The following is a 25,497-nucleotide window of genomic DNA, read 5'->3' on the forward strand; positions in this document are numbered from 1 at the left end:
AAAATCCTTCTCTTTATTTTGATGTACAAATAAAAAGACAATTATATAAAAAACAGACAATTGAAACTTCCAGCTTTGTGAACACCCTATTTTGTGGAAATTTTGGAAACTGCAAGTCAACAGTAAAAGTAAATGTTTCAGAGATGTGATGGGGAAATGATCAGATATTATTTTACAATAAAATATCTTCTCTTGCTATACAAATAAACTAAAATATTCTAACTCAAGCTCCTGATGTATGTTGACGTCTGGCAGATAATTTGACTTTACATGCTTTCCCCCCCCCCCGTTCACCCAACTTTATTCAACAAAATGATCAGAACTTAAAAACCTTTGTCATTTGCAACAAGGTGCATGTTCTGTATCAGTTGTGGAAGTATATTGAAACATAGTTATTTCAATAAAGAATACATAGTTCATAGAGTAGAAATGAGAAAAGAGGCAGGTAAAGGAGAAAAGGTTTATCAGAAACTTTGTTAATTTATGAAAAAGTTTTAAAGTGAATCAGAAGCTGACACAGAGGGAAGAAGAAACAGATGAAACCATCAAAACAGGCTCAAAATAAATAACAGTAAATACTTCCAGTCTCATACAGATTCTGCTGCTTTCTCCACCACTATAACACTCCTTTTTACCCTCACCTCAGAGTTCCCCTCCTCTCCTGTTGACACCTGCACCACCTGGATTTCCACCCCTGCCTCTTTCAGCCTCACGACATCCTCCTCACACATCTCTGTCATCACTTCATCCTCCATCCCCAGAGGAGCCTGCTCCATTGCCACAACATCCACGGGCTCCACAGTAACATGCTCCACATGCATGCTATCCTCGAGCAAGATGGCCTCGTCATGCGTCCCAATGGTGATGCCAATGTTTGGGTCAGCAATGAGCTCCTGGACGCCGTGAGCTTCAGTGAAGTGGACTTGTAGGTCTTGGGGCTGGGTGAACCATAAGTCACACATGGTGCAGTGGTTAGGCTTGTCTCCTGTATGGGTCACCAGGTGGTCCTTGAACAAGTCCCAGCAGTTGAAAACACTGTTGCATACCTGAGACAATTTTTTGGGGTAAAGTCAGAATATTTGAAAGAGGGATAGACAACACCTTTGTTGTACGAAAAAGTCTGTACTTCTTAAAAAACGTTTGAAATTTGCAACAAGGTTACACATGTTCACATACCTGACATTCATAAAGCTTCTTGCGGCCCTTCTTGGCCCCAGAGCCATTTTGACAAGCTGTCATGTGACATTTCAGTGTGCTGTTTCTGGCGAAGCGCTCATGGCAGTCAGGACACTCATAGGGCTTTTCACCTGCACATGGGTCCAATCGGAGTACACAACCGTCACCATATATTGTGTTATACTCAAATATACTAATACACACACACAAACATAATTATGCTTGCTGTAAAATTATTCTTAAAAATGTAACTTACAGTTTAGGAATAAACAAACAGATGATTTTGTGTTATCTTTTTAAGAGAGTGGGATGATTTTGCCAAAGGTTTTGTGGCCAACATCCATGCATTGTTTGTTAATAAAGAAGGACAATCGGTACTCTTCCCTGGTTTGTAATCACTCTCACCGGTGTGCTTCCGCAAGTGCTCCTTAAAATGTCCAAAATGGTCAAACTGTTTGTCGCAGTACTCGCAAGTATGCAGTTTCTTCTGAGGCTTCTGACCTCGAGATAGCTCCTCTGCCTCAAAGTGAAATGTGTTGATGTGCTGTTTGAGTGCCCCTTCTCGTGTGTAGGCCTTCCCGCAGTGTCTGCACATGTGTGGCTTGTCCAGTGAGATAACATGCGCTCGCATGTGCTGTTTGAGGTGGTAGTAGAGCTTGAAGCTGCGGTCACATTTATTGCAGCGGAACATGTTGTCTAGCTGGGAGATCTGGACTTCCACCACTTCCACATTCTCTAGAACTTTTGAGTCTGCCACAGTCTCCTCCTGGTATACCAGCTCCTGGGAGAAAAATACACCAATACACCACATTGTTAGTTTGTCAATGAACCAACACAGCTATTTCCACAATGCTGTATTCATGAACTACATTAACTACTATTAAAACCTACTATTATAATTTTAAATAAATACTTTCTATACTTTCTATACTATACATATACTACAAATATGATAGAAGCAAAATTCCAGCAGGTGCGGTACCTCTGGATCCTCCTTCTTCACTAAATGCAGTGATGTTTCCCCCTGTTGGTACTTGCTGGTGATGTCAGCAAGCAGTGCTAACGCAGAATCATCTGAGGCCTGCTGGGCGTTCCTGGCTGCATCCACCACCTCTTCTAGTCCAGCCTCCTCCACCTCGATGGCCCCCTCTCCAATCACCTCTATCTCTACCTACCAGGAATAGAAGCTGGGGTCACCACAGAAATTCAGATTATGAAAACAGACATCTAAGAAAACACCAACTAAACCCGGGATTACACCGGGCGCCTCTGCGGCTCACTGAGGTTTTGTTCCGTCCTCCACGCGGCGTCAACTCACACCGGGTTGGGTTAGGGTTAGGGTAGGTAATGTTGGTGAGAATAACTTTTTGCAGTATTTGCTTAAATAAACTTGACATCTTGATAGCTATCAATAAATCTAAAAGATTGACAGTATAATGAAATCAATCCAATATCTGTGGGCGTTACAGGACTGTAATAAATACGACCAATCATTAAGGTCGGACCGGCACTAATGATTAGACGGCATTCGGACTGAATGAAATGATTGGACGGATTACTTGTCTGTCTACCTACCTTCCGGCAGTAGTCAGGCAGCACGTTCATGTGTTTTGGGAGAGTGGCTTTGAAGGGACAGGGTGGGATATTTTAGTTTTAATCCTTTCGAACTCTAGCTAAAATTGCTAGGTTATTAAAATGTACCTACCCTACCTTTAATTGTGTTTATTGTTATGTCCTACTTTGTTGTGCTGTAGCCGTAAACAAAATTAATACACTTAAAAGTACAGTTATGAACGACATAGTTAAAAGATTTGTAGCTGTAGTCGTTAAAAATACATTCATCCTCAATTATTTTGTATCTATATTTCACTGTAAACTCTGCGGCTTGGACTAGGCATCCACAAAAAATAGACAAGCTACCTATATTTAGCAAAGCAGAGTGGAGAGCCACTTCTAGGATGCTTCTGAAATGTGACGCGGTGTATCTGGTGGACACACAAGCATTGACTAGAGTGCCCGCAATCATCTCTGGTGGCTGTCGGAGCCGTAAATATAGGTCTACATTATACGGCCAGGCCAATAGAAAAGTCTGCCCAGAAGATGCCCATAATTTCAAAATGAAAGTAGGTGTCCATATGAGCAGGTGTCATAGTTTTGTCCATTTAGTGTACAGAATTATTCATGTAGCTAATGGCTGATTATTCAACCTGAAAAACTCCACCCAAATAATGGATGTTATCAAGAATTAAGAAAAGTTGTAAAAGTAAGCCATCACCAGCAGTTTGCCCATCTCTAACCTGCTCAGTCTCCACTGAGGGCAGAGTCTCGGTGATGACGTTTGATGTTTCGGAAATCTTCCTCTTCATTGAATTGCTCTTCCCCATCAATGGCTGGGAAGGACTAAAGTTGGAGCTGTCACTTACCCTACAATTAGAGAATGGAGAGCAAGTGGGTCAATACCAAACTTAATTAACCCTCGTGCTGCCTTCGAGTCACATGACCCAAAGGTTCATAACGAACCATCTTTGTGTTTACCCAATTTTACCCAATACAAAAACAAATAAAAATAATTTTCTTTTAACCTTCGCAATGTGGGGGGTCTGAGACAGCCCAACGGTTAAAAGAAAATGCTTCACTTTGTTTTTGTATGCGGTAAAGTTGTCGCAATACGACGGTGGGTCACAATGACTGATGGGTCAGAATGACCCGAAGATAACACAAGGGTTAAGCTCAAATGAAAACCTGTGAAAAACTATCGATAACAAAAAAACATTTTCACATACAACTGGAAATTAACAAATTATATTCCTCCTGACAAGCTACATTACACAAATAATAGATATATGTAGAATATATTCTACTTAAACAGTATACAGTTGTGGTCCTACCTGTTGTTGAGAGCCTTGATGGCCCCCTGCATCTGGAGGTATTCTGCTGCCTTCCAAACGTCGCTAACCTCCTCTTGCCCACTGACAACCAGGGTTGCAGTGTAGGTGAACTCCATCAACTGCCTGAAGGCCGAGTTACTCACTCCTGTCAGACAATGATGAGACATAGTACACATGACTATCTTTTGGAAATAAAGATATATAAAAAATTATGGGCTATTCCCTCAAATGTAATTCTAGCTGTATTACCTAGAGAGCATTTAAACTATAGCCAAAAGTTTATTGAATATAATTGTCATTGTTTAAATATAGTTTAAAAGATTGTGAATGGAACACAAACTACCATTGAAAATTCAAACAAAAACTTTTTCAGACTAACTTTTTTAAATTGACACGATTGGGGGGTTGAACAAGTGATGAAAATAAATATTTATATATATTTTTTTATTAAATAGGATGCCGACACCTGACTTCCCAGCAGAATACTTGCAAACGGCGGAGTGTCACCGGCCCCCCACACGGATTAGGAAACGAGGGGCGAGAGGCGGCATTCGCCGGCGCATTCGAGCGAGAAGCACAAAGCCGCCGCTCCCCACAATCATTCTCTCCAACATAAGATCACTGAGAAATAAGATCGACAAGCTTCTTGCGTCTGCACAATACATTTACGAGTACAGAGACAGCTGTCTTCTATGCTTCTCTGAAACTTGGCTAAACACTTAGTAAACAATGACAGTCTGGCACTTCCGGGTTTTGGGACACCGGTGCGTCTGGATAGAGATCCCTTAGCAACAGGGAAGACAATAGAGAATGCGAAGTTGACGTCAAGCCATGTTGAATTCTGGGTAAATGGCAAAACCGTTTTGTTTGGGCGCCATCTTGTGAGTTCAACGGACATACAACATACATCAGTGGGCGTCTTAATCAGCACATTTAGAGGCATCAAACATTTCCAGGGAGGGCCTCTGTACTGATTCGAATTAGGTCATCGGTGGTGGATGGGTTCAAACCGTGTTTTTACAGTCAATGGTTCAAACTAATCGTTAATGGAAAATGTAGTTGTTATGTTGTATCCGCAACAGTCGGCGCTCTTGGTTTTCTGCATGCCCTGCCCCTGCGTCAGACAGAAGGGGACTTAGTTGGGGGGTTAATTTTGTTCACGGAAGCATTGTTTAAGTTTCTATATTTTTTTATTAAATAGGATGCCGACACCTGACTTCCCAGCAGAATACTTGCAAACGGCGGAGTGTCACCGGCCCCCCACACGGATTAGGAAACGAGGGGCAAGAGGCGGCATTCGCCGGCGCATTCGAGCGAGAAGCACAAAGCCGCCGCTCCCCACAATCATTCTCTCCAACATAAGATCACTGAGAAATAAGATCGACAAGCTTCTTGCGTCTGCACAATACATTTACGAGTACAGAGACAGCTGTCTTCTATGCTTCTCTGAAACTTGGCTAAACACTTAGTAAACAATGACAGTCTGGCACTTCCGGGTTTTGGGACACCGGTGCGTCTGGATAGAGATCCCTTAGCAACAGGGAAGACAATAGAGAATGCGAAGTTGACGTCAAGCCATGTTGAATTCTGGGTAAATGGCAAAACCGTTTTGTTTGGGCGCCATCTTGTGAGTTCAACGGACATACAACATACATCAGTGGGCGTCTTAATCAGCACATTTAGAGGCATCAAACATTTCCAGGGAGGGCCTCTGTACTGATTCGAATTAGGTCATCGGTGGTGGATGGGTTCAAACCGTGTTTTTACAGTCAATGGTTCAAACTAATCGTTAATGGAAAATGTAGTTGTTATGTTGTATCCGCAACAGTCGGCGCTCTTGGTTTTCTGCATGCCCTGCCCCTGCGTCAGACAGAAGGGGACTTTGTTGGGGGGTTAATTTTGTTCACGGAAGCATTGTTTAAGTTTCTATTGTTGAACTCTTGTATTTATTTTGATATGTGTAGTGTTGGATGTTAGTTTGCTTAGTTCGATTGTTCACACTGAGGGTGAAGGTTAGCTAGCTAAATCGCTAGCCAGGCTGTTACAGCGCAAGGCAGATGCAGTAGGTTATCGCAGGATGCAGCCTATGAGGTTTATCCAAGTCACGATTATTGCTAGTTGAAAGGACTAAACGTTTCCCATTGCAAATAATGGTGTATTTTCGAGTTCTACCACCTCTTTTCACATAACTGACAGCTGCAATACGTTAAAGATCCTGTAAAGTCAATTCCATGATTTGCTTCTCAGTACATTATATACGTGTGAAATGACTGAAAGCATGTGCAAAGCGCTAAAACTTTGTCGCACCGAAATGTGTAGTTAGACCGTAAAACAGTTTCTCTTCCGTTTTCAGATCAGGTTTTAATGGCCGGGGCCAAAAAGTTACCCATCTACGTCATTTCAACCCATCTACGTCAGATCACTGACTGCTGTACTGTTATTGTAGCCTACATCAGCTAGCTAGATAGCTTCAGGATGTCTCCCTCCACCTGCATCTTCCCTGGATGCAAAAACTTCAGCTGCGCTGCAGCACTATTTAATTTCCCTATTGATGAGGAAAGGAAAAATAGGTGGATTGATTTTGTGAAGAGCCACGCTGATGGAAAGCTTCGGCTAAACTCCAACAGCCGCCTCTGCAGTGGATAAGAGAGTCTGCTAAATGACTAAATGCAGTGACCATTTCACGGCAGATAGTTTTAACATGGACCAGAGACAGACGGGGTTCGCGGACACACGGCTTCTCTTGCAGCGCAGAGCCGTACCGAGCATCGCCCTCCCGGCCGTTCCTCCTCCGGTCGCACCTGGACAATCCACCGCTGCCAGCAGTTCATCACTCTGTTCTGTGTGCTTGTTATAATTATACTAGACAACTTTTCCAGAGGTATCTCTGCTATGAGTTAGTGCAAACCGCTAAATTGATATTAGGCTAGTTGGTGTAGAATGATGGTATTTTGGTGAAATGGTAGCTATGTGTTAGAAGTAGCCTAGTTGGAGAGCTCACTTTCTGCTGTCTCTGGTGTCCATTTTTACTGTTACAGCTCAGGGGAACATTTCACTTCAGATTCAGAATTCGGTTTATTCGCCATGTAGGGAGTCAGTTGGCTGAGCGGTGAGGGAGTCGGGCTAGTAATCCGAAGGTTGCCAGTTCGATTCCCGGTCATGCCAACTGACGTTGTGTCCTTGGGCAAGGCACTTCACCCTACTTGCCTCGGGGGAATGTCCCTGTACTTACTGTAAGTCGCTCTGGATAAGAGCGTCTGCTAAATGACTAAATGTATGTATGTTATACAAACACAGAATTTACTGTGGCAGGGAGGTGCAAAACACTAAACATATACAGATCTTAAATTAAGTACAAAAGTTTAACTATTTCTAAAAACTAAACAATCTAAGAATACAACAATTTAAATATAAAATAAAATATATATAAAAACAAGAATAATGAGCAGCGTGAATGGTCAACAATCGGATACTGAGATAAAGTGGCTTATGCATACTGAAATTGCCATTAGATGGACTTATAATAGTTAAATAAGTGAATGAATGTCAATGGGAGTCCTTGGCCTTGTTGAAGAGGCCAGTAGCAGATGGAAAGAAACTGTTCTTATGGCGTGAGGTTTTGGTCCTGATGGACCGCAGCCTTCTGCCAGAGGGGAGTAGCTGGAACAGGGAGTGACCAGGGTGGGAGGGGTCAGCCACAATCTTCCTCGCACGCCTCAGGGTCCTCGAGGTGTGCAGGTCCTCGAGGGTAGGCAGATTGCAGCCGATCACCTTCTCAGCAGTGCGGATGATACGCTGCAGTCTGCTCTTGTCCTTGGCAGTGGCAGCAGCGTACCAGACGGTGATGGAAGAGGTGAGGATGGACTCAATGATGGCTGTGTAGAAGTGCACCATCATTGTCTTTGGCAGGTTGAATTTCTTCAGCTGCCGTAGGAAGTACATCCTCTGTTGTGCTTTTTTGGTGAGGGAGCTAATGTTCAGTTCCCACTTGAGGTCCTGGGAGAGGATGGTTCCCAGGAAGCGGAAGGACTACACAGTGTTGACTGGGGAGTCGCACAGGGTGATGGGGGTGAGTGGGGCTGTATTCTTCCTGAAGTCCACAACCATTTCCACTGTCTTAAGAGCATTGAGCTCCAAGTTGTTCTGGCTACACCAGGTCACCAGCTTCCCACCTATAGTCAGACTCATCCCCATCAGAGATGAGCCCAATGAGGGTGGTGTCGTCCGCAAACTTCAGAAGTTTGACAGACGGATGACTGGAGGTGCAGCTGTTGGTGTACAGGGAGAAGAGCAGAGGGGAAAGGACGCAGCCCTGAGGAGATCCGGTGCTGATGGACCGGGAGTCAGAGACTTGTGTTCCCAGCTTAACGCACTGCTTCCTGTCAGACAGGAAGTCTGTGATCCACCTGCAGGTGGAGTCGGGCACGTTCAACTGGGAGAGCTTGTCCTGAAGCAGGGCAGGGATGATGGTGTTGAAGGCAGAGCTGAAGTCCACAAACAGGATCCTGGCATAGGATGCTGGGGAGTCCAGGTGCTGTAGGGTGAAGTGGAGGGCCATGTTAACGGCGTTATCCACAGATCTCTTGGCTCTGTAGGCAAACTGCAGGTGGTCCAGGAAAGGGTCTGTGATTTATATGCATCTGTATGTTTCACTCATTGAACAAATAAATTCTAATTCTATACGGTTTTGTTCGGCTTGACGTAGCGTCCATTATCTGGGTCGGAGGTAGGCAGCGAGGGGCAGAGCTTCAGCTCCTTCAGGCGACACGCCCCCCCCAGTCTCAAGCAGAGAAGACTGCTGATTTTTTCACGATTTCAAGGCCTAATTTAACATACTTGTTAAAACTGCCGTTCTCCAGAACTACAGACCGGTATCACTGTTACCCTTCCTTTCAAAAACAATTGAACGTGCTGTATCTAACCAACTGTCTAACTTTCTCTCTCAGAACAACCTGCTTGACCCCAACCAATCGGGCTTCAAGACTGGCCACTCCACAGAGACTGCCCTCCTTTCAGTCACCATTGCCCTCCAGTCTGCCAGAGCGGCTTCCAGGTCATCCGTTATCATTCTGCTGGGCCTTTCTGCAGCGTTTGATACGGTTAACCACCAGATCCTGCTTGCCAGACTTTCTGAGATGGGCATCACTGGCACTGCACTCCAGTGGATCTCATCCTACCTGTCGGGAAGATCCTACCAGGTTTCCTGGGGAGGCAAACTGTCAGGCCCTCGCCAGCTCTCCACTGGTGTCCCACAGGGCTCCGTCCTTGGACCCCTCCTCTTCTCTCTGTACACCACCTCACTTGGACCAATCATCACCTCCCATGGCTTCTCCTACCACTGCTACGCTGACGACACGCAGCTGTACCTGTCGTTCCCCCCGACCGATCCGGGGATCTCAGCTAGGATTGAGGCCTGCCTCACAGACATCTCCGCCTGGATGACCGAGCACCACCTCCAGCTGAACCTCGCCAAAACAGAACTTCTCATCATCCCGGCTAAACCCTCCATCTCCCACGATCTCTCAATCATCCTGGGATCTGCGACGGTGACCCCTTCATCCTCTGCCAGGAACCTTGGGGTTACCATGGACGACGAGCTCTCCCTCACGGCCCACATTGCTGCGGTCTCCCGGTCGTGTAGATTCACCCTCTACAACATCCGGAAGATCAGGAGATACCTGTCTGAGCACTCCACCCAGCTGCTAGTCCAAGCACTCGTCCACTCCAAGTTGGACTATTGCAACTCGCTGCTCGCTGGTCTCCCAGCATGTGCAACCCGCCCTCTTCAGAGGATTCAGAACGCGGCGGCCCGTTTTTTGTACTCGCTGTGATATATTGTTTTTATTATTGTTGCTTGCTTTTTTCCACAGGTACACTTGCACTTATAGCGGTTCATGTTGTTTAATTGTAACTTGTTTAACTACATGCTCTTATGGTTCTTCCCTTTGGCACTTATTTTGGTTCGTCACAATGTGTGCTTCATGTTTGGGCTACTCGCAATGTTTTGTGGCTATCTTGTTGTTATGATCAGTGACCTATGCACTTTGTAAAGCTCTCTCTTGGAAGTCGCTTTGGATAAAAGCGTCTGCTAAATGAATAAATGTAAATGTAACTAGTTTTCAGGTCCACTTTACAGGATCTTTAAAACCATAGACGGTATGTCTATGGTTAAAACGTGCTCGCACCTGTGCGCCCAAATACTTTACCATGCTTGCACACATATTTTTGGGCGCACTGTAGTAGAGCCAATATGTATGATTATTTAAGGGAAATCATGAGAAAACAATAACATTTCAAGCATCAATGTTTACAATAATCTCCGTCTGTAGGCTACATCTTCATTTTCAACCACTTTTATTAGAGGACAACTTAGTGCATATGAAATTTCCTCGACCTACGGTCTCGGTTATCAAACGTTTTACAAAGGCGTTTGCAGACCTGTCGAGGAGTAAACATTTGCTGTTTCTTATATACTACAACAATACGTGGGAAGATCCCAAATCACACGTCGAATCTGGAGCAGACCCATGTTGTCAGAGCAATCAGCTGCACTTGCACTAGTGACATCACTACATCGCCAAGGCAACATATCAACAACATCAATTCGTCTTCTGTCTGCTTCAAATACTTCTTTAAAACGGGAAGCGATTGCGGTGCGTTTGAGGACCTGTGCAGAAACCATATGTGGTTGTTTTAGTTTTTTGGGGGGCAATTTAGGCTACTTTGTTGCCGAGCAGATGCCACGTTGTTAAGGTCAATGGCTACATCTCCAAGGCAACCGCTTGTTGCTAGGTCCGTAAAAACGTTTATTTACGTCTGCGAACTTTCAGGAGGTATATAAACGGTATTATTAACTTTTGAGAACGTCTTCAGGACCAATAGGAACAGCGTATTGGTCCAATTTTTACACTAGTATATAAGAAACATAATTGTGGGCAATGTAGAACAGCACCCAGATTATAAATATATTATTTGGTTAGAAAGATATGACCCTTCTAGTGATTAGTGGATAAACCGTAATTCTCCATGACTAAAAAGGTTTGCCTTTCTTTGACAATCCAATTGTCCAAACAAGTTATAGATATTTAGCTGAAAGGATAGCCTACATAGTGTAGCTAGCTAATGCTTATTTAGCAAGTTTCACAGAAATCTGCAAACAACGAGTCATACAGGCTACTATGGTCAGTAGCTGCCTGTTACAAACGCAGAAGCCGGATCATGTAATTTTGTCCTGAAAAACTCGCGTTACTCCAACAAATGCTTCGTAACAAAAAAATTAGATTTTTAATTTACAAAATTTACAACATATGCTAAGAAACGTGTCTTTACTCGAAATATTGCCTCAGTTTTCATTTTGAAGCAGTACATCTAACACTGTAGGACATCTCTCATGCCATGGTATCCTCTCTGACTCTGCTTAGGCAAAAGATGGATAACGATACATTTATTAATTCACGCCCAATAACCCCTTAACCAAATTAGATGTGCTTTTAGCTTATGTTGTCACGAGTATCTGGCAGTTACTGACAGAAATAAAATTGGTGATTGGACAGCGAAGATATTAAGGCAGGAGCCATGGGAATTTAAGTTCCCATATTTGAACTGGCCAGCTGGAAAGGGCGTGTAGCCTGCAAAGATGGCGGCGATCCCAAATATGCAACAAGGCGTGACGTATCGTTAACCTACAGTGACGTAACTTCGATAATTATTCCTCAATTGAGCTTGTCTCTCAGAAAAACCTATTTGCCACGAGAATTTTGGCAGATTTGCGTTACAGGGGTTTATATTCCTCCAGACGCTAACTATAAGGCAGCCACAGAAACTATTTATCAGCACATCCAGAATCTGGAAACAATTTCCCCAGATGCACCAACAATTTTAATGGGTGCTCCCTAGCATCAGTCCTGCCAAATTACCATCAATATGTTAAATGCCACACAAGAGGTGCTAAGACAATTGACTTATGTTATGGTAATATCAAAGACAGTTACAAGGCCATCAGGAAACCTCCTATTGGAGCCTCAGACCATGACACAGTGTTTCTGCTTCCCTCTTATAAACAAAAACTGAAAACTGAGAAACCTAAACTAAAATCTGTTGAAGTTTGGGATGATGACAATACTATGGCTTCACAAGGCTGTTTTGAATGTACGAATTGGGAAGTGTTTGAAAGTAATGACTTAAATGAATATACAGAAGTGGTAACTGCTTACATACATTTCTGTGTGGAAAATGTGATGCCTACTAAACAAACTAAAATGTATGCAAATACCAAACCATGGGTTTCTGCGGATGTTAAAAAGCTTTTAATAAAAATGAACAAGCCTTTAAAATACAGGTAAACAAATGAATATTAAAATGGAAATTACCAAAGCAAAGAGGAATTATAAAGCTAAAGTGGGACAATTACTTACAAAAAATTAAGGAAAGGAGGCTTGGCGTGGAATTAAAACAATGTGCGGCATGAACTTTCAACAGACCCATTCTTCATATACGCATGAGTTTGTCACTGACTTAAATACTTTTTTGCACGATATGAAACTGACCACAACCTCAAATTAGAAACTAAAACAGATTGGAGAGTTGGCGGCACTAATATAACATCCAAGGAAGTGCAGCATGTTTTTTCCAAAATCGACATAAAAAAATCCGCTGGTCCTGATGGATTGGATAGTGTTGCACTGAAAGTGTTGTGAACAATTATGTCCTGTGTTCACAAAACTATTCCAAACTTCGTTAAAGGCACAATTATTTCCTAACATATGGAAAATGTTCCATGTCTCTGACTAAAATTAATTCAGGCCTATTGTGTTGACCTCTGTACCGATGAAATGTTTTGAGCGCATAATGTTACCACACCTGAAGTCTGAAACACAGTGTGATGGATGCTTTACAGTTTGCTAATAAAGCGAGGAGGGGCATAGACGATGCAACAGTTACCCTGCTAAATAAAGTCTATAATCACCTGGAAACACCATCATCCTATGTGAAGATCTTTTTTGCAGATTTCTCATCTGCTTTCAATACTGTCAGGACTAACCTTCTGGCAGATAAACTAAGCAGCCTGAGTGTTAACCACACTTTGATCAGGTGGATTTATAACTTCCTTACTGATAGGAAACAGTTTGTAAACATACATGGTCATTCTTCTTCTGTCAATCAATACAAATAATCAAATAATGATAATCATCAATACAAACACTGGGGTACCACAAGGTTGCATCCTCCCGCCTTTACTTTTCACATTGTATACCAACGATTGTCTCAGCCATAGTAGCAACTGTTCTCTCAATAAATATGCAATGATGTAGCGGTTCTTGGTCTTTTAAATAATAATGAGGCAGAGTATAGAGCTGAGATCAAATGTTTTTATAAATGGTGCAAAGACAACACACTGATCTTAAATACTAAGAAAACGAAAGAAACTAGAGAGGGTACAATTTCTGGGGAAATTGTAGGGTGTGCTTGCTTGCGTCGGTTGCACAGGGGTCCGTTTTTAAATGACATTTTTACAACTGATATTTCTGTATATTTTATATAAAAATACATACTTATTATTTATAAAGATTACATAGATTTAAAAGTATTTTTTTTTTGCTGCTCATTTACAACTGAAAATAGTGAGTGAAGTGAAGAATGAAATAGATGTCTTCTCATTTCCCCTGCAAGAGGCTGCCTCATCGTTGAATCAAAACGAATAAATTTGGCAGACCGGTGTAAAAATTGACCTAATCTCTATGACTTAAACGTCATTTTAAGTTTTTCCCTTCTCGTGATATTTTCAGGCATTTAGCCTACTCATTGCATTCATTCATTAATAAAGAACCCCCTTTGAAGATTATTCTACGACGTTACCCGGCAGTAGAAGATGGAATCGCGATTCAAACAGTACCATCTGCTAACTGAAAATATGCCCCCCAAAACGTAAATAAGCTTGACATTTATTTAGTGGAAAATCGCTCATTCATAAAAAGCTCACTGGTAGCGATCATTGTCAGTAACAACGCAAAATGCGATATAGCCGTGTGGAAAAGCTGCCCCGGTAAATTGTACGACTACGGTACAGTACTAGACTACTGCTGTGTTCGTTTTGGTAGCGATTGCGTTGGTTGAATTGGATTTAACGTTCCGTTGTACGGTTTAGGCTGAAATTAATTATTTTCATTAACAGATTGACAACGTTTAGGCTGTGGCAATGAAGTTCAGGTTAGTAGTTAGATAGACTTTTGATTTAAGTAAGGGGAGTGCCGAACATGTTCTGTCGCCGTTTGACTTCCTAAACAGCTGTGTAGATGTTTTTGTAGTGTCTCGCGTAGGCTACAGCGTTGCAGTGAGCTACAGTACACTGGTTTGAAACCACAGGTAATGGTAATTTCACCAACAAATCGTTTACTAATGTCAGAATAAATCCTACAACAAAAATGTATATGTGAGGAATGTTTATTTTAACGATTGAAAACAGATAACGCTACATCATAGACCACTGTAGTATGTGTTACCCGGGCAACACAGGCTGATGTCATGATGCTAATACGTCAGTGAAATAGTAGACTACTGTTTCCGAAAGTAGATGTACTTCCTTAATAATATAAGCTTATATTGTACATCACACATCACAATTGTGTGTCATATCACAAAGTAAAATGAGTAAATAGTTATCACCCTGGCCTCTTTTCTTGTGGCATTTCTGCAGCTGCCTTGCAGTAAAGCTATAGTTAGCCTAGCTATCCCCCAAGTTAAGAGATGCGAAACGAATGTTCTGCCAAAGGTAGTCACGCGTGTTTTCGTGACGTTAGTGACGCAGTGACGTTAGTAACGTCAGTGACTGTGGCTAGCAAATTAGCCACCGTTAGCTTCACTTTTCGCCACAAAAACGTAACTTAAGCCTAAACCATGCAACGGAACGTAAATTCCAATAGAAGCAACTCAATCGCTACCAAGATGAAACTTTTGACACCTACGTTGTCTATGTAGGCCAAATATTGACTGAGTTTTAGGGGGGCAAAAAGAAAAAAAAATAATAATAACTAGAAACGGCTGTTCCTGCGAAACAGCAGTGAGAATGCTGAAAACCTGAATGGGGATAGCTGACCATGCTAAAAAAGCGGAACATTGTGAAACTTTTGTATAAAGTTATAAGCTGAAGCTTCAAAGCAACCGAAAGGTATTTTTGAAAGGGGCTGGAGCAGCATTCCAACAATGATTTGAAAGGATTTACCATTACTTTTAAAGGGAGAATAATTTGCACAAAAACTTTAATATTTAAAAAAGTATAAAAGTGATAAATGAGAAAATACCCGCAAGCTGAAAGCTGAAATTAAGTTTAAAAATGTGTGAGTCACACAAAAGAGGCATTGTGGAATCTGAACTGCATCATCTAACAACGCTAACAGCTAAAATAGCCTACAATGCGGGAGAAGCTGAAAGCTGAACTGTTAAACAGAAGAAGTAGGCTAGCTAGTCGTAACAAGAATATTATCGTTTTAACAGCTGAAATTATAGTTGGGATAGTAATAGCAGTAGCAGATGTAGCCTACCATTGAGTGTGTTTACTCGGCTTTCTTAGTAGGATTCAATGTGTTGATGGAATGAAACATACAGCAGTAGAGCCGATACAGGAAGACACGGCGACACTTTGTTGCAGAAGGATGATGGTGCAAGTTTTGGCCGTGGAGCATACAACGATTAATAAAAAAGAATCATGTAGACGCGTTTATTGAGTAATCGCATAACTAATTACACATGTAAACGGAGTAATCGTATTATTTGTATAAACCGACAATTGCTAGTAATCGGGTTTCTCATGGTCAAGTAAACGTACCAATCACCTGTGTGAGAGACTGAGTGGTGCGAGTCTGTCGTTACGGTGATGGTGCAGCTATGATTGCTAACGCGCTGAGGGCAGAGAATAAGAGAAATGTAGCTAGAATCCACACCTCAAACAAGATAACCTAGACGCAAAACTGTACGTCCAATCCAAAATATAAGGATATTTTCCGAGACCCAAGACTCTGCCGAAACCAGAGATATTCTTTATATGTCTGTGCAGTCAGAAATACGACTCTACCTGCAGTTTCAAAAACGTGTTCCTTTTGCTTTCCTGGTGCGTGTTTGTTTGGTTGCCACGGCGATGGAGCAGCTGTGATAGCTAACGAGCTAGGCAGAGAGAAAAACGAACATTTACCTAGCATCCACACCTCAAACAAGTTGACCTAGACGCAAAACTATACGTCCAATCCAAAATATAAGGATATTTTCCGTGCGGTCAGAAATACGACTCTATCGGCAGTTTCAAAATCTTGTTCCTTCTTGCTTTCTCTGACTGATTTTACCCACCTCTCCATTGAAGTTAGTGAGAGAATTTGAAAGGCTGCTCTCGCTTCAATGCTCATAGCTGAAAATCTGTAAATGTGAGCTTTTTAGTAGTTACATTGGATGAAAGAGGAAAATTTTTCCTACATTTTAAGGTATAACTTGTTTCTGTAAGTTAAACTATATGAACGTTAGAGGAATTTGTATGACAAATTAGTTGAATATCAGAAAAAGAGCAGCCAGCAGAGTGTGCCACTCTGCTTGCTGCTCATTCATAAAAATCAAGAAGGAGCAAACATTTTTATGTATTTCAAACTGTTATAATTCAAAATTGGATGAATATTTGAAAAAGCTGAATCATTTGGGAATAGCTGAATGTCTTGTGAACATTTTAAAGGTTGAATGGTGTCTCTAGCTGAAAGTATGCTGAAGTAGTTACGTTTGAAAGAGGAGGAAGCTTTTTAATGATTTGAAAGTATTTACCATTACTTTTAATGGGAGAATAATTTGCACAAAAACCTTAATGTCTTAAAAAGTATAAAAGTGAGAAATACCAAAAGTCATAGCCAACATCTCCTGAAGGTGCTGAACGTTTTGATACAAGAATTGTAGGAATCGGTGAAAGTATGCAGAACTAGTTAAAGGCCAAAAAACGGCGGAAGAACTAAGAAGTTGATATAATAATAACTAGAAAAGGCTGTTCCTGCGAAACAGCAGTGAGAATGCTGAAAACCTGAATGGGGATAGCTGACCATGCTAAAAAAGCTGAAAATAGTGAAAATTTAGTAGAAAGTTATAAGATGAAGCTTCAAAGCAACCGAAAGGTATTTTTGAAAGGGGCTGGAGCAGCATTCCAACAATGATTTGAAAGGATTTACCATTACTTTTAAAGGGAGAATAATTTGCACAAAAACCTTAATATTTTAAAAAGTATAAAAGTGAGAAATGAGAAAGAACCCGCAAGCTGAAATGAATTTCAAAAATGTGTGAGTCACACAAAAGAGGCAGTGTGGAAGCTGAACTGCATCATCTTAACAAAGCTAAGAGCTAAAATAGCCTACAATGTGGGAGAAGCTGAAAGCTGAACTGTTAAACAGAAGAAGTAGGCTAGCTAGTCGTAACAAGAATATTATCGTTTTAACAGATTAAATTATAGTTGGGATAGTATTAGCAGTAGCAGATGTGGCCTATGCGTTTAATCGGCTTTCTTAGTTGGATTCAATGTGTTGATGGAATGAAACATACAGCAGTAGGGCCGATACAGGAAGACACGGCGACACTTTGTTGCAGAAGGATGATGGTGCAAGTTTTGTCCGTGGAGCATACAACGATCAATAAAAAAGAATCATGTAGACGTGTTTATTGAGTAATCGCATAACTAATTACACATGTAAACGGAGTAATCGTATTATTGGCATAAACCGACAATTGCTAGTAATCGTGTTTCTCATGGTCAAGTAAACGTACCAATCACCTGTGTGAGAGACTGAGTGGTGCGTGTCTGTCGTTACGGTGATGGTGCAGCTATGATTGCTAACGCGCTGAGGGCAGAGAATAAGAGAAATGTAGCTAGAATCCACACCTCAAACAAGATAACCTAGACGCAAAACTGTACGTCCAATCCAAAATATAAGGATATTTTCCGAGACCCAAGACTCTGCCGAAACCAGAGATATTCTTTATATGTCTGTGCAGTCAGAAATACGACTCTACCTGCAGTTTCAAAAACGTGTTCCTTTTGCTTTCCTGGTGCTTGTTTGTTTGGTTGCCACGGTGATGTCGCAGCTGTGATAGCTAACGAGCTAGGCAGAGAGAAAAACGAACATTTACCTAGCATCCACACCTCAAACAAGTTGACCTAGACGCAAAACTATACGTCCAATCCAAAATATAAGGATATTTTCCGAGACCCAAGACTCTGCCGAAACCAGAGATGTCCTTTATATGTCTGTGGGGTCAGAAATACGACTCTATCGGCAGTTTCAAAATCTTGTTCCTTCTTGCTTTCTCTGACTGATTTTACTCACCTCTCCATTGAAGTTAGTGAGAGAATTTGAAAGGCTGCTCTCGCTTCAAGGCTCATAGCTGAAAATCTGTAAATGTGAGCTCTTTAGTAGTTACATTGGCTGAAAGAAGACAATTTTTCCTACATTTTAAGGTATAACTTGTTTCTGTAAGTTAAACTATATGAACGTTAGAGGAATTTGTTTGACAATTTAGTTGAATATCAGAAAAAGAGCAGCCAGCAGTGTGCCACTCTGCTGGCTGCTCATTCATAAAAATCAAGACGGAGCAAACATTTTAATGTATTTCAAACTGACATAATTCAAAATTGGCTGAATATTTGAAAAAGCTGAATCATTTGGGAATAGTTGAATGTCTTGTGAACATTTTAAAGGTTGAATGGTGTCTCTACCTGAAAGTATGCTGAAGTAGTTACGTTTGAAAGAGGAGGAAGCTTTTTAATGATTTGAAAGGATTTACCATTACTTTTAATGGGAGAATAATTTGCACAAAAACCTTAATGTCTTAAAAAGTATAAAAGTGAGAAATACCAAAAGTCATAGCCAACATCTCCTGAAGGAGCTGAACGTTTTGATACAAAAGTTGTAGGAATCGGTGAAAGTATGCAGAACTAGTTAAAGGCCAAAAAACGGTGGAAGACCTAAGAAGTTGATATAATAATAATAACTAGAAACGGCTGTTCCTGCGAAACAGCAGTGAGAATGCTGAAAACCTGAATGGGGATAGCTGACCATGCTAAAAAAGCGGAAAATTGTGAAAATTTAGTAGAAAGTTATAAGCTGAAGCTTCAAAGCAACCGAAAGGTATTTTTGAAAGGGGCTGGAGCAGCATTCCAACAATGATTTGAAAGGATTTACCATTACTTTTAAAGGGAGAATAATTTGCACAAAAACCTTAATATTTTAAAAAGTATAAAAGTGAGAAATGAGAAAATACCCGCAAGCTGAAATGAATTTCTAAAATGTGTGAGTCACACAAAAGAGGCAGTGTGGAAGCTGAACTGCATCATCTTAACAAAGCTAAGAGCTAAAATAGCCTACAATGTGGGAGAAGCTGAAAGCTGAACTGTTAAACAGAAGAAGTAGGCTAGCTAGTCGTAACAAGAATATTATCGTTTTAACAGCTGAAATTATAGTTGGGATAGTAATAGCAGTAGCAGATATAGCCTACCATTGAGTACGTTTACTCGGCTTTCTTAGTTGGATTCAATGTGTTGATGGAATGAAACATACAGCAGTAGGGCCGATACAGGAAGACACAGCGACACTTTGTTGCAGAAGGATGATGGTGCAAGTTTTGGCCGTGGAGCATACAACGATTAATAAAAAAGAATCATGTAGACGCGTTTATTGAGTAATCGCATAACTAAATACACATGTAAACGGAGTCATCGTATTATTGGCATAAACCGACACGTTTTTGAAACCGACAGTTTCAAAAACGCGTTCCTTTTGCTTTCCTGGTGCGTGTTTGTTTGGTTGCCACGGCGATGGAGCAGCTGTGATCGCTAACGAGCTAGGCAGAGAGAAAAACGAACATTTACCTAGCATCCACACCTCAAACAAGTTGACCTAGACGCAAAACTACACGTCCAATCAATAAAATGAGGATATTTTCCGAGACCCGAGACTCTGCCAAAACTAGAGATGTCCTTTAAATGTATGTGTGGTCAGATACAGTGGTCAGATACAGGGAGTATTACATTTACATTTAGTCATTTAGCAGACGCTCTTATCCAGAGTGACTTACAGTAAGTACAGGGACATTCTCCCTGAGGCAAGTAGGGTGAAGTGCCTTGCCCAAGGACACGTCAGTTGGCATGACCGGGAATCGAACAAGCAACCTTCAGATTACTAGCCCGATTCCCTCACCGCTCAGCCACCTGACTCTGTTTTATCGCTTATTACAGTAAGCTAGGCCTATTTTTATTTTTTTCATACTTTCATATTTTCATTTATCATCTTTAATGTCATATGATGTGGTTTCAACAAATTTATTATGTAAATGACACCCTCACAAAAAAACAATAGGCTATCCTCTCAAAAAGTATAGGCTAGCATATCGCGCTGTGCTTAAGGAGCCTATCTATCACGCAATGAGCAATTAATTCGGTTTCATGTTAAATTCTGCTAATTATTCTTGCACCTTCTGCAAGAGGTTCCTGTACTAAAAACGGACAAGACATGTCTGTGACAGACTTCCTGTATCACCTCTGCTTGTAAAGCCTCAATCTATTCGTGTTTACATAAAATAAACCTGCTCCCGAGCAGGTTTAAGCTTACGGACCTGTTGCTAAGACAGCAAGTCCAGGATGAGCTTCGAAGAACCGAACAATCCAAGATAATGACAAATCGTCAACAATCAAATCCAGCTAACTGAGTTAGCAACGTACGGAGAACGGGCCCCAGGAATACGGGTAAGGCTTCTCCCACGTTTTCAGACTCGGCCTCCTCCACAGGGGCGTGTTGGTTGGGTTCTGGTGCTCCACAAAGTGCTCTCTCCACCGCTAGATAATATCCCCAGTCCGATTCAGCAGTTCTCCACCCCGGCTGAGCACAGCCAGAGCCAAGCCCTGTTTTCTCTTCCTGAGCTGCCGAAGGGTTTACCAGAATATCCTTAGGCCAACTGAAAGTCCTTCTCCATGGCCTCCCCGAACTCCTCCCACACTTCTGGCTTCCCGGTACCCGTTTCAGGAAACCCCTGGGACAACCAAGCCTGAAAGGCCTCCTCAGCTTGACAGCTTCTTTCCACCAGTGGGTTCTCAGGTTGCCGCTACGACAGGCACTGATGACTAATTCTAACCACAGCTCCTGCATGCTTCCTCCACAATGGAGGCTTTTAACATGGTGATCAGTTGACAGATTTTCTCTTCTCTTTACTCAATTGTCCAAGGCATACGGTGGTAGGTCGATACAACCACAAACTCAATCTTCAATCTTTGGCATAAGGTGTTCTGGTACCAAGTACACTTATGAACAAACTTATGCCCGAACATAGTGTTTGTTATGGCCAATACATGTCTAGCACAGAAGTCCAAGAGCAAAGCACCATTCGGGTTCAGATCAGGCAGGCCTTTCCTCCCAATCACCCCCCTTCAGTTGTATCCATCACTGCCCATGTGAGCATTGAAGTCTCCCAGCAAAATTGCTGCAAAAAGAGTCTCCAGATGGAACCCCTTCAGGACACCACCCAGAGTATCCAAGACGGCAGATTACTCTGAACTGCTATTCGGTGCATAAGCACACACACAACAGTCAGAGCCTTCCTCCCAGCGACATGCAGTCACAGAGGTAATCCTCTGAGAACTTCAGTGTCACCTTTCAAAAGAGACCACAATTATGTATGTACTCCAAATGGTTCAAGAACAGCTTTCAATTTACTTTGGGTATGTCCTTTTTAGGCTTTTTTATTTTTATTTGACAGGATTGAGATGAGGAATAAAATGTTTATATAAAATGACCACATGAAGTCCAATTTCGTTTTTTAAATTTGTATTATGTACTTGACAAATAAAAAGTACTTACTCATATTTGATTTCTCAGTTTTTAAGGTTCAAAAGTGCGTCCGTTTTGGTCCCATATGCTCCCAAAATTGTATTAAAAAGTACGAAATTCACTGGACAGGTTTAAGTGGACACTACACCTTTAAGGGTGCAGTGAGGTCTGGGCTACGTTGTGGGTGGCTAGCTACGTTTTCTGTTCATAAAGTATTGTCTTTGTTTGCCTACTTGAATAAATGATGCACAAAAATGTGTGCCAAGATGGATTAGTTTGCTGACCTCCTGTCTTTCCAACTCCTTACAGGAGCATTTGTGGAAGTGCAAATAACTGTTGCGCTTTTCATTTCTCTACAAAATGCTCGCTAATTGCACAGTAGTATGTGCTTGCTGTGAGCTGTTACAGTGACCGGTCCACCGTTCTATCCAATGTTACATAACAAATTAAACTTTAGATTCTTAACTTTAATGCAGATTTTAGATAGGTTAATATTAGCTGTCAATAATTCCATTTGCAAGACACCCGAGTGAGACACACAAGTGTAGATGATGTTACCCACGCAGTTGAATAATCACTTACGGACCCTCCCCCCTCACACACGTTGGCCAACTCTGGCAGATGTTCCTTCCTCGTTTTTCAACATTAAAAATACAATTTTTAAAGTCAAATATGCAGGTCGCACATGTGCGAGTAGTTGTAAAAAATACTGTGACATAACAACATCTGAAAAGAGTAAAGCGCTGTGAATACTTTCCAGATGCAAAGTACATCATTCCTTTACACTGCGGTTGACCAGGCCAACATTAAAGCGTAAATACAATTTCCAAATACTAACATGCTAGCTTGAAAGTACTAACGTTAGCCTTGTTTATGTTCATTATGATAGTTCAGTCCAGACACTCGCGTAAGTGATAAAAAAAAAAATTCATATAGGCCTACATGAAAATATGTTTGACTTTGGCGGAGTGGATGTACTGTACATGGGGAAGCGCTCCCTGCCTTGACAATGAGGCAGGGAGCAATGAGTGAAATCCCCCAACGAGGAGGAGCACAGACAGACATGGGGGAGAAGGGGATGGTGTAGGGTGGCAGCAGCGCAGAACACTAAAAGGTAATCGAGGGCGTGCATGTGTGCGATTTTGTAGTGCCGTCTATCGGAGCTAAACCTATGGGCTGAATACATGGCGATTAGGCGAAGAGAGTTTTAACCTGTTGCTGGTGAGCCATCAACAGCTGGCTGCGGTAACGTTAGCCTGGAAAAGCAATACCGATGTTGACTGGTTTTACTTCTTGCTAATTTATATTCACTTTTGGTGGTTGCCTTTTCAAATAATGTCTGATTTATTGTTAGTCTTTTAACTGAGAATTCAGGAACTGGATGTGTTGCCTGCTGTTGTCATTCTTGTGCCTCTAGCTCAGTTGTTTACAATACCTCTGCCTAGCCTGATTGAAAACTACAGTAAAGTGCATTAAGTGGAGAGACAGAGTGTGCGCAGGTAGGTAGACAGGTAACATTTACATTTACATTACATTTAGCAGACACTCTTATCCAGAGCGACTTACAGTAAGTACAGGGACATTCCCCCGAGGCAAGTAGGGTGAAGTGCCTTGCCCAAGGACACAACGTCATTTGTCATATAAGGGAATCGAACCGGCAACCTTCTGATTACTAGTCCGAATCCCTAACTGCTCAGCCACCTGACTCCCAATCATTAGTCTGGGCCCGGCTTAATGATTGGTTGTGTTTATTCTGTGACGCACACAAATGTCGGATTGATTTAATATTACCGTCAAACCTTTATATGTATTGGTTTCTATTAAGATGTAAAGTTTATTTAGGCAAATATGACCAAAAGTGCTTCTCAACAACATTGCCTACCCTGCCTTTAATTAATTTTATATAATAGTAAAACCATTTTTTAACTGTCTCTCAAAATAGTGGTTTGTAAAAAAATATATATATATTACCTGTAAATTGGTCCCTAAAATAAATAATGCAAGTGTCCACAGCACGGTGTCATGTACACATACCCTCTATCTCCACCAGAGGCTCCTGTGTGAAATCCTGAAAGAACTTGTGGAAGAACTGGCTGCAAGCTGCCAGCACTGCTTTATGTGCTCTGAACTGGTGACCTACATGGATGGTAAAGAAGGCAATGTCATTAAAATGGAAAGTAAACCAGGAATTAACATAAAGTTAAGAACAATATAATTGTTTCACATCATGGGAACAGATTACCGTCCACTATGAGGGTGATGTCTGTAAACTGGTCTAGTTGCCGCTGTTCATTCAGTTTGTCCAGCATCACTTTATAGTGAGCTGGAAACTCACTCCCGGAATCCACCTCTGTCTCTTCTGCCATCATTTTGCTTTCCTTACCTGTGAAGGTCATGCATGACAGTTTGATCAGCACAGTCAAATATTTAAGTGTTATGGTTTCACTTCCTGGTTCAGTGTTCACAACCTGTTAAGTAACATGAATTATGTTATTTTTAATGCTTTCTATGGAACAAAAAGTATTTGACAAATAACAGAAATGGCCAGAGGAATTGCAGTTACAATGTAACCAAGAGAAATAAATGATGGCCATGTCACTGTTCATTTGTTTATTTTCTATGTGTGCACTCATTAGAATTGGGCACTCATGTAATATTCAAGTACAACCCTTGACCATAAAGTACTTATTTAACTTCATCACATGTAGCAACCTTCTGTCCACACTTAAAAGGGACAGTTCACTTCAAAATCAATCTTCAATCTTCTAACTTGTAGTGCTAGTAAGGGTAACAGTACAATTATGTATTTTGGGGGGCATTATCCCTTTAAGAAGTGGCAGCGTCACGTTAAATCGTCCAATAAAATCCTGTAAAGAGTTAAGATAGGCTTTAAAATTGTCCAATAATACATGCAGTCGCTAGTTGGCCAATGGAAAATTAAATTTTCTCAAAGACCAACCCACTGCTGCGTAGCACACGGCCATATGCAATAAGGAACGTAGGCAAGCTGCCAATAGAGTGAGCAAAGTAGCTAGCTAGCTAACAGGCAAGCTAGTTACAAATTTGTCGAACAATATTAACTTCATGAATTGCAAAGCTGTAGCTTAAATACTATACATCATATGTAACTGTGTGATGCTAACAATGAATTGTAATGCTTGTAAATGAGTATGTAGCATTAGTAAACGTGCTAATAATAATCGTGTATGTAGGCTACATTTGATTCGTTTAAAGTATTTTATCCATACCACAACACGCTGAGTAAAAGAGGCCCTTGACTCTTCCATCGAATGCAATCGCTCTAACCAAGTGCATTGTGCGGCTGCCCGGGTGTACAAAACGAAATACACAATTGAAAGTAGGCCTGTAAGCGGACTCGCCATTTCGAGTTTGTACATCGCCATTACGTCATCAAATCGCGCATTAAAATGCACGTTTTAACGAGAAACTTTCCGTTTAAAATACTCTTGGTTCAAAATATTTATCCTTGCGCATCTGTACACTTACTTTAAATTGTGTTTCACAGCCGAAACAAGTTGTTGATGCGTATATTTCTCCCCCGACTCTTGCAGTGTTGCTGTTCTCTCGTTCTTCCAAAAAGG

The 25,497-nt window shown here is 41.5% G+C and overlaps 1 protein-coding gene across 2 annotated transcripts; it reads right to left on the minus strand.

Moving 5' to 3' along the window:
- Window positions 1-446: 446 nt before the first annotated feature.
- znf131 (zinc finger protein 131) lies at window positions 447-25,497 on the minus strand. Of its 2 annotated transcripts, none has more exons than XM_067231304.1 (9): window positions 25,403-25,497; window positions 24,138-24,278; window positions 23,930-24,031; window positions 4,065-4,209; window positions 3,474-3,600; window positions 2,159-2,347; window positions 1,582-1,957; window positions 1,177-1,307; window positions 447-1,046 (listed from the first exon to the last, which is right to left on the minus strand). In XM_067231304.1, exons 2-9 carry the CDS (start codon window positions 24,262-24,264, stop codon window positions 588-590), a joined length of 1,656 nt encoding a protein of 551 aa, XP_067087405.1. In that variant the 5' UTR covers window positions 24,265-24,278; window positions 25,403-25,497; the 3' UTR covers window positions 447-587. The 2 variants fall into 2 exon arrangements, with proteins under 2 accessions (XP_067087405.1, XP_067087406.1); XM_067231305.1 differs by having other exon boundaries at window positions 24,138-24,273; window positions 25,399-25,482.

Source organism: Osmerus mordax, chromosome 28 (assembly GCF_038355195.1).
Source record: "Osmerus mordax isolate fOsmMor3 chromosome 28, fOsmMor3.pri, whole genome shotgun sequence".
Classification (NCBI taxonomy): domain Eukaryota; kingdom Metazoa; phylum Chordata; class Actinopteri; order Osmeriformes; family Osmeridae; genus Osmerus; species Osmerus mordax.

Excerpts from the sequence above, each read along its gene's own strand:
- znf131 (XM_067231304.1), bottom strand. The coding sequence starts at position 24,264 with ATGATGGCAGAAGAGACAGAGGTGGATTCCGGGAGTGAGTTTCCAGCT. Across the intron at positions 3,601-4,064 it reads ATCAAGGCTCTCAACAACAG|GGTAAGTGACAGCTCCAACT; the intron begins GTAGGACCACAA and ends CTCTAATTGTAG. Across the intron at positions 1,047-1,176 it reads AGAAGCTTTATGAATGTCAG|GTATGCAACAGTGTTTTCAA; the intron begins GTATGTGAACAT and ends AAATTGTCTCAG.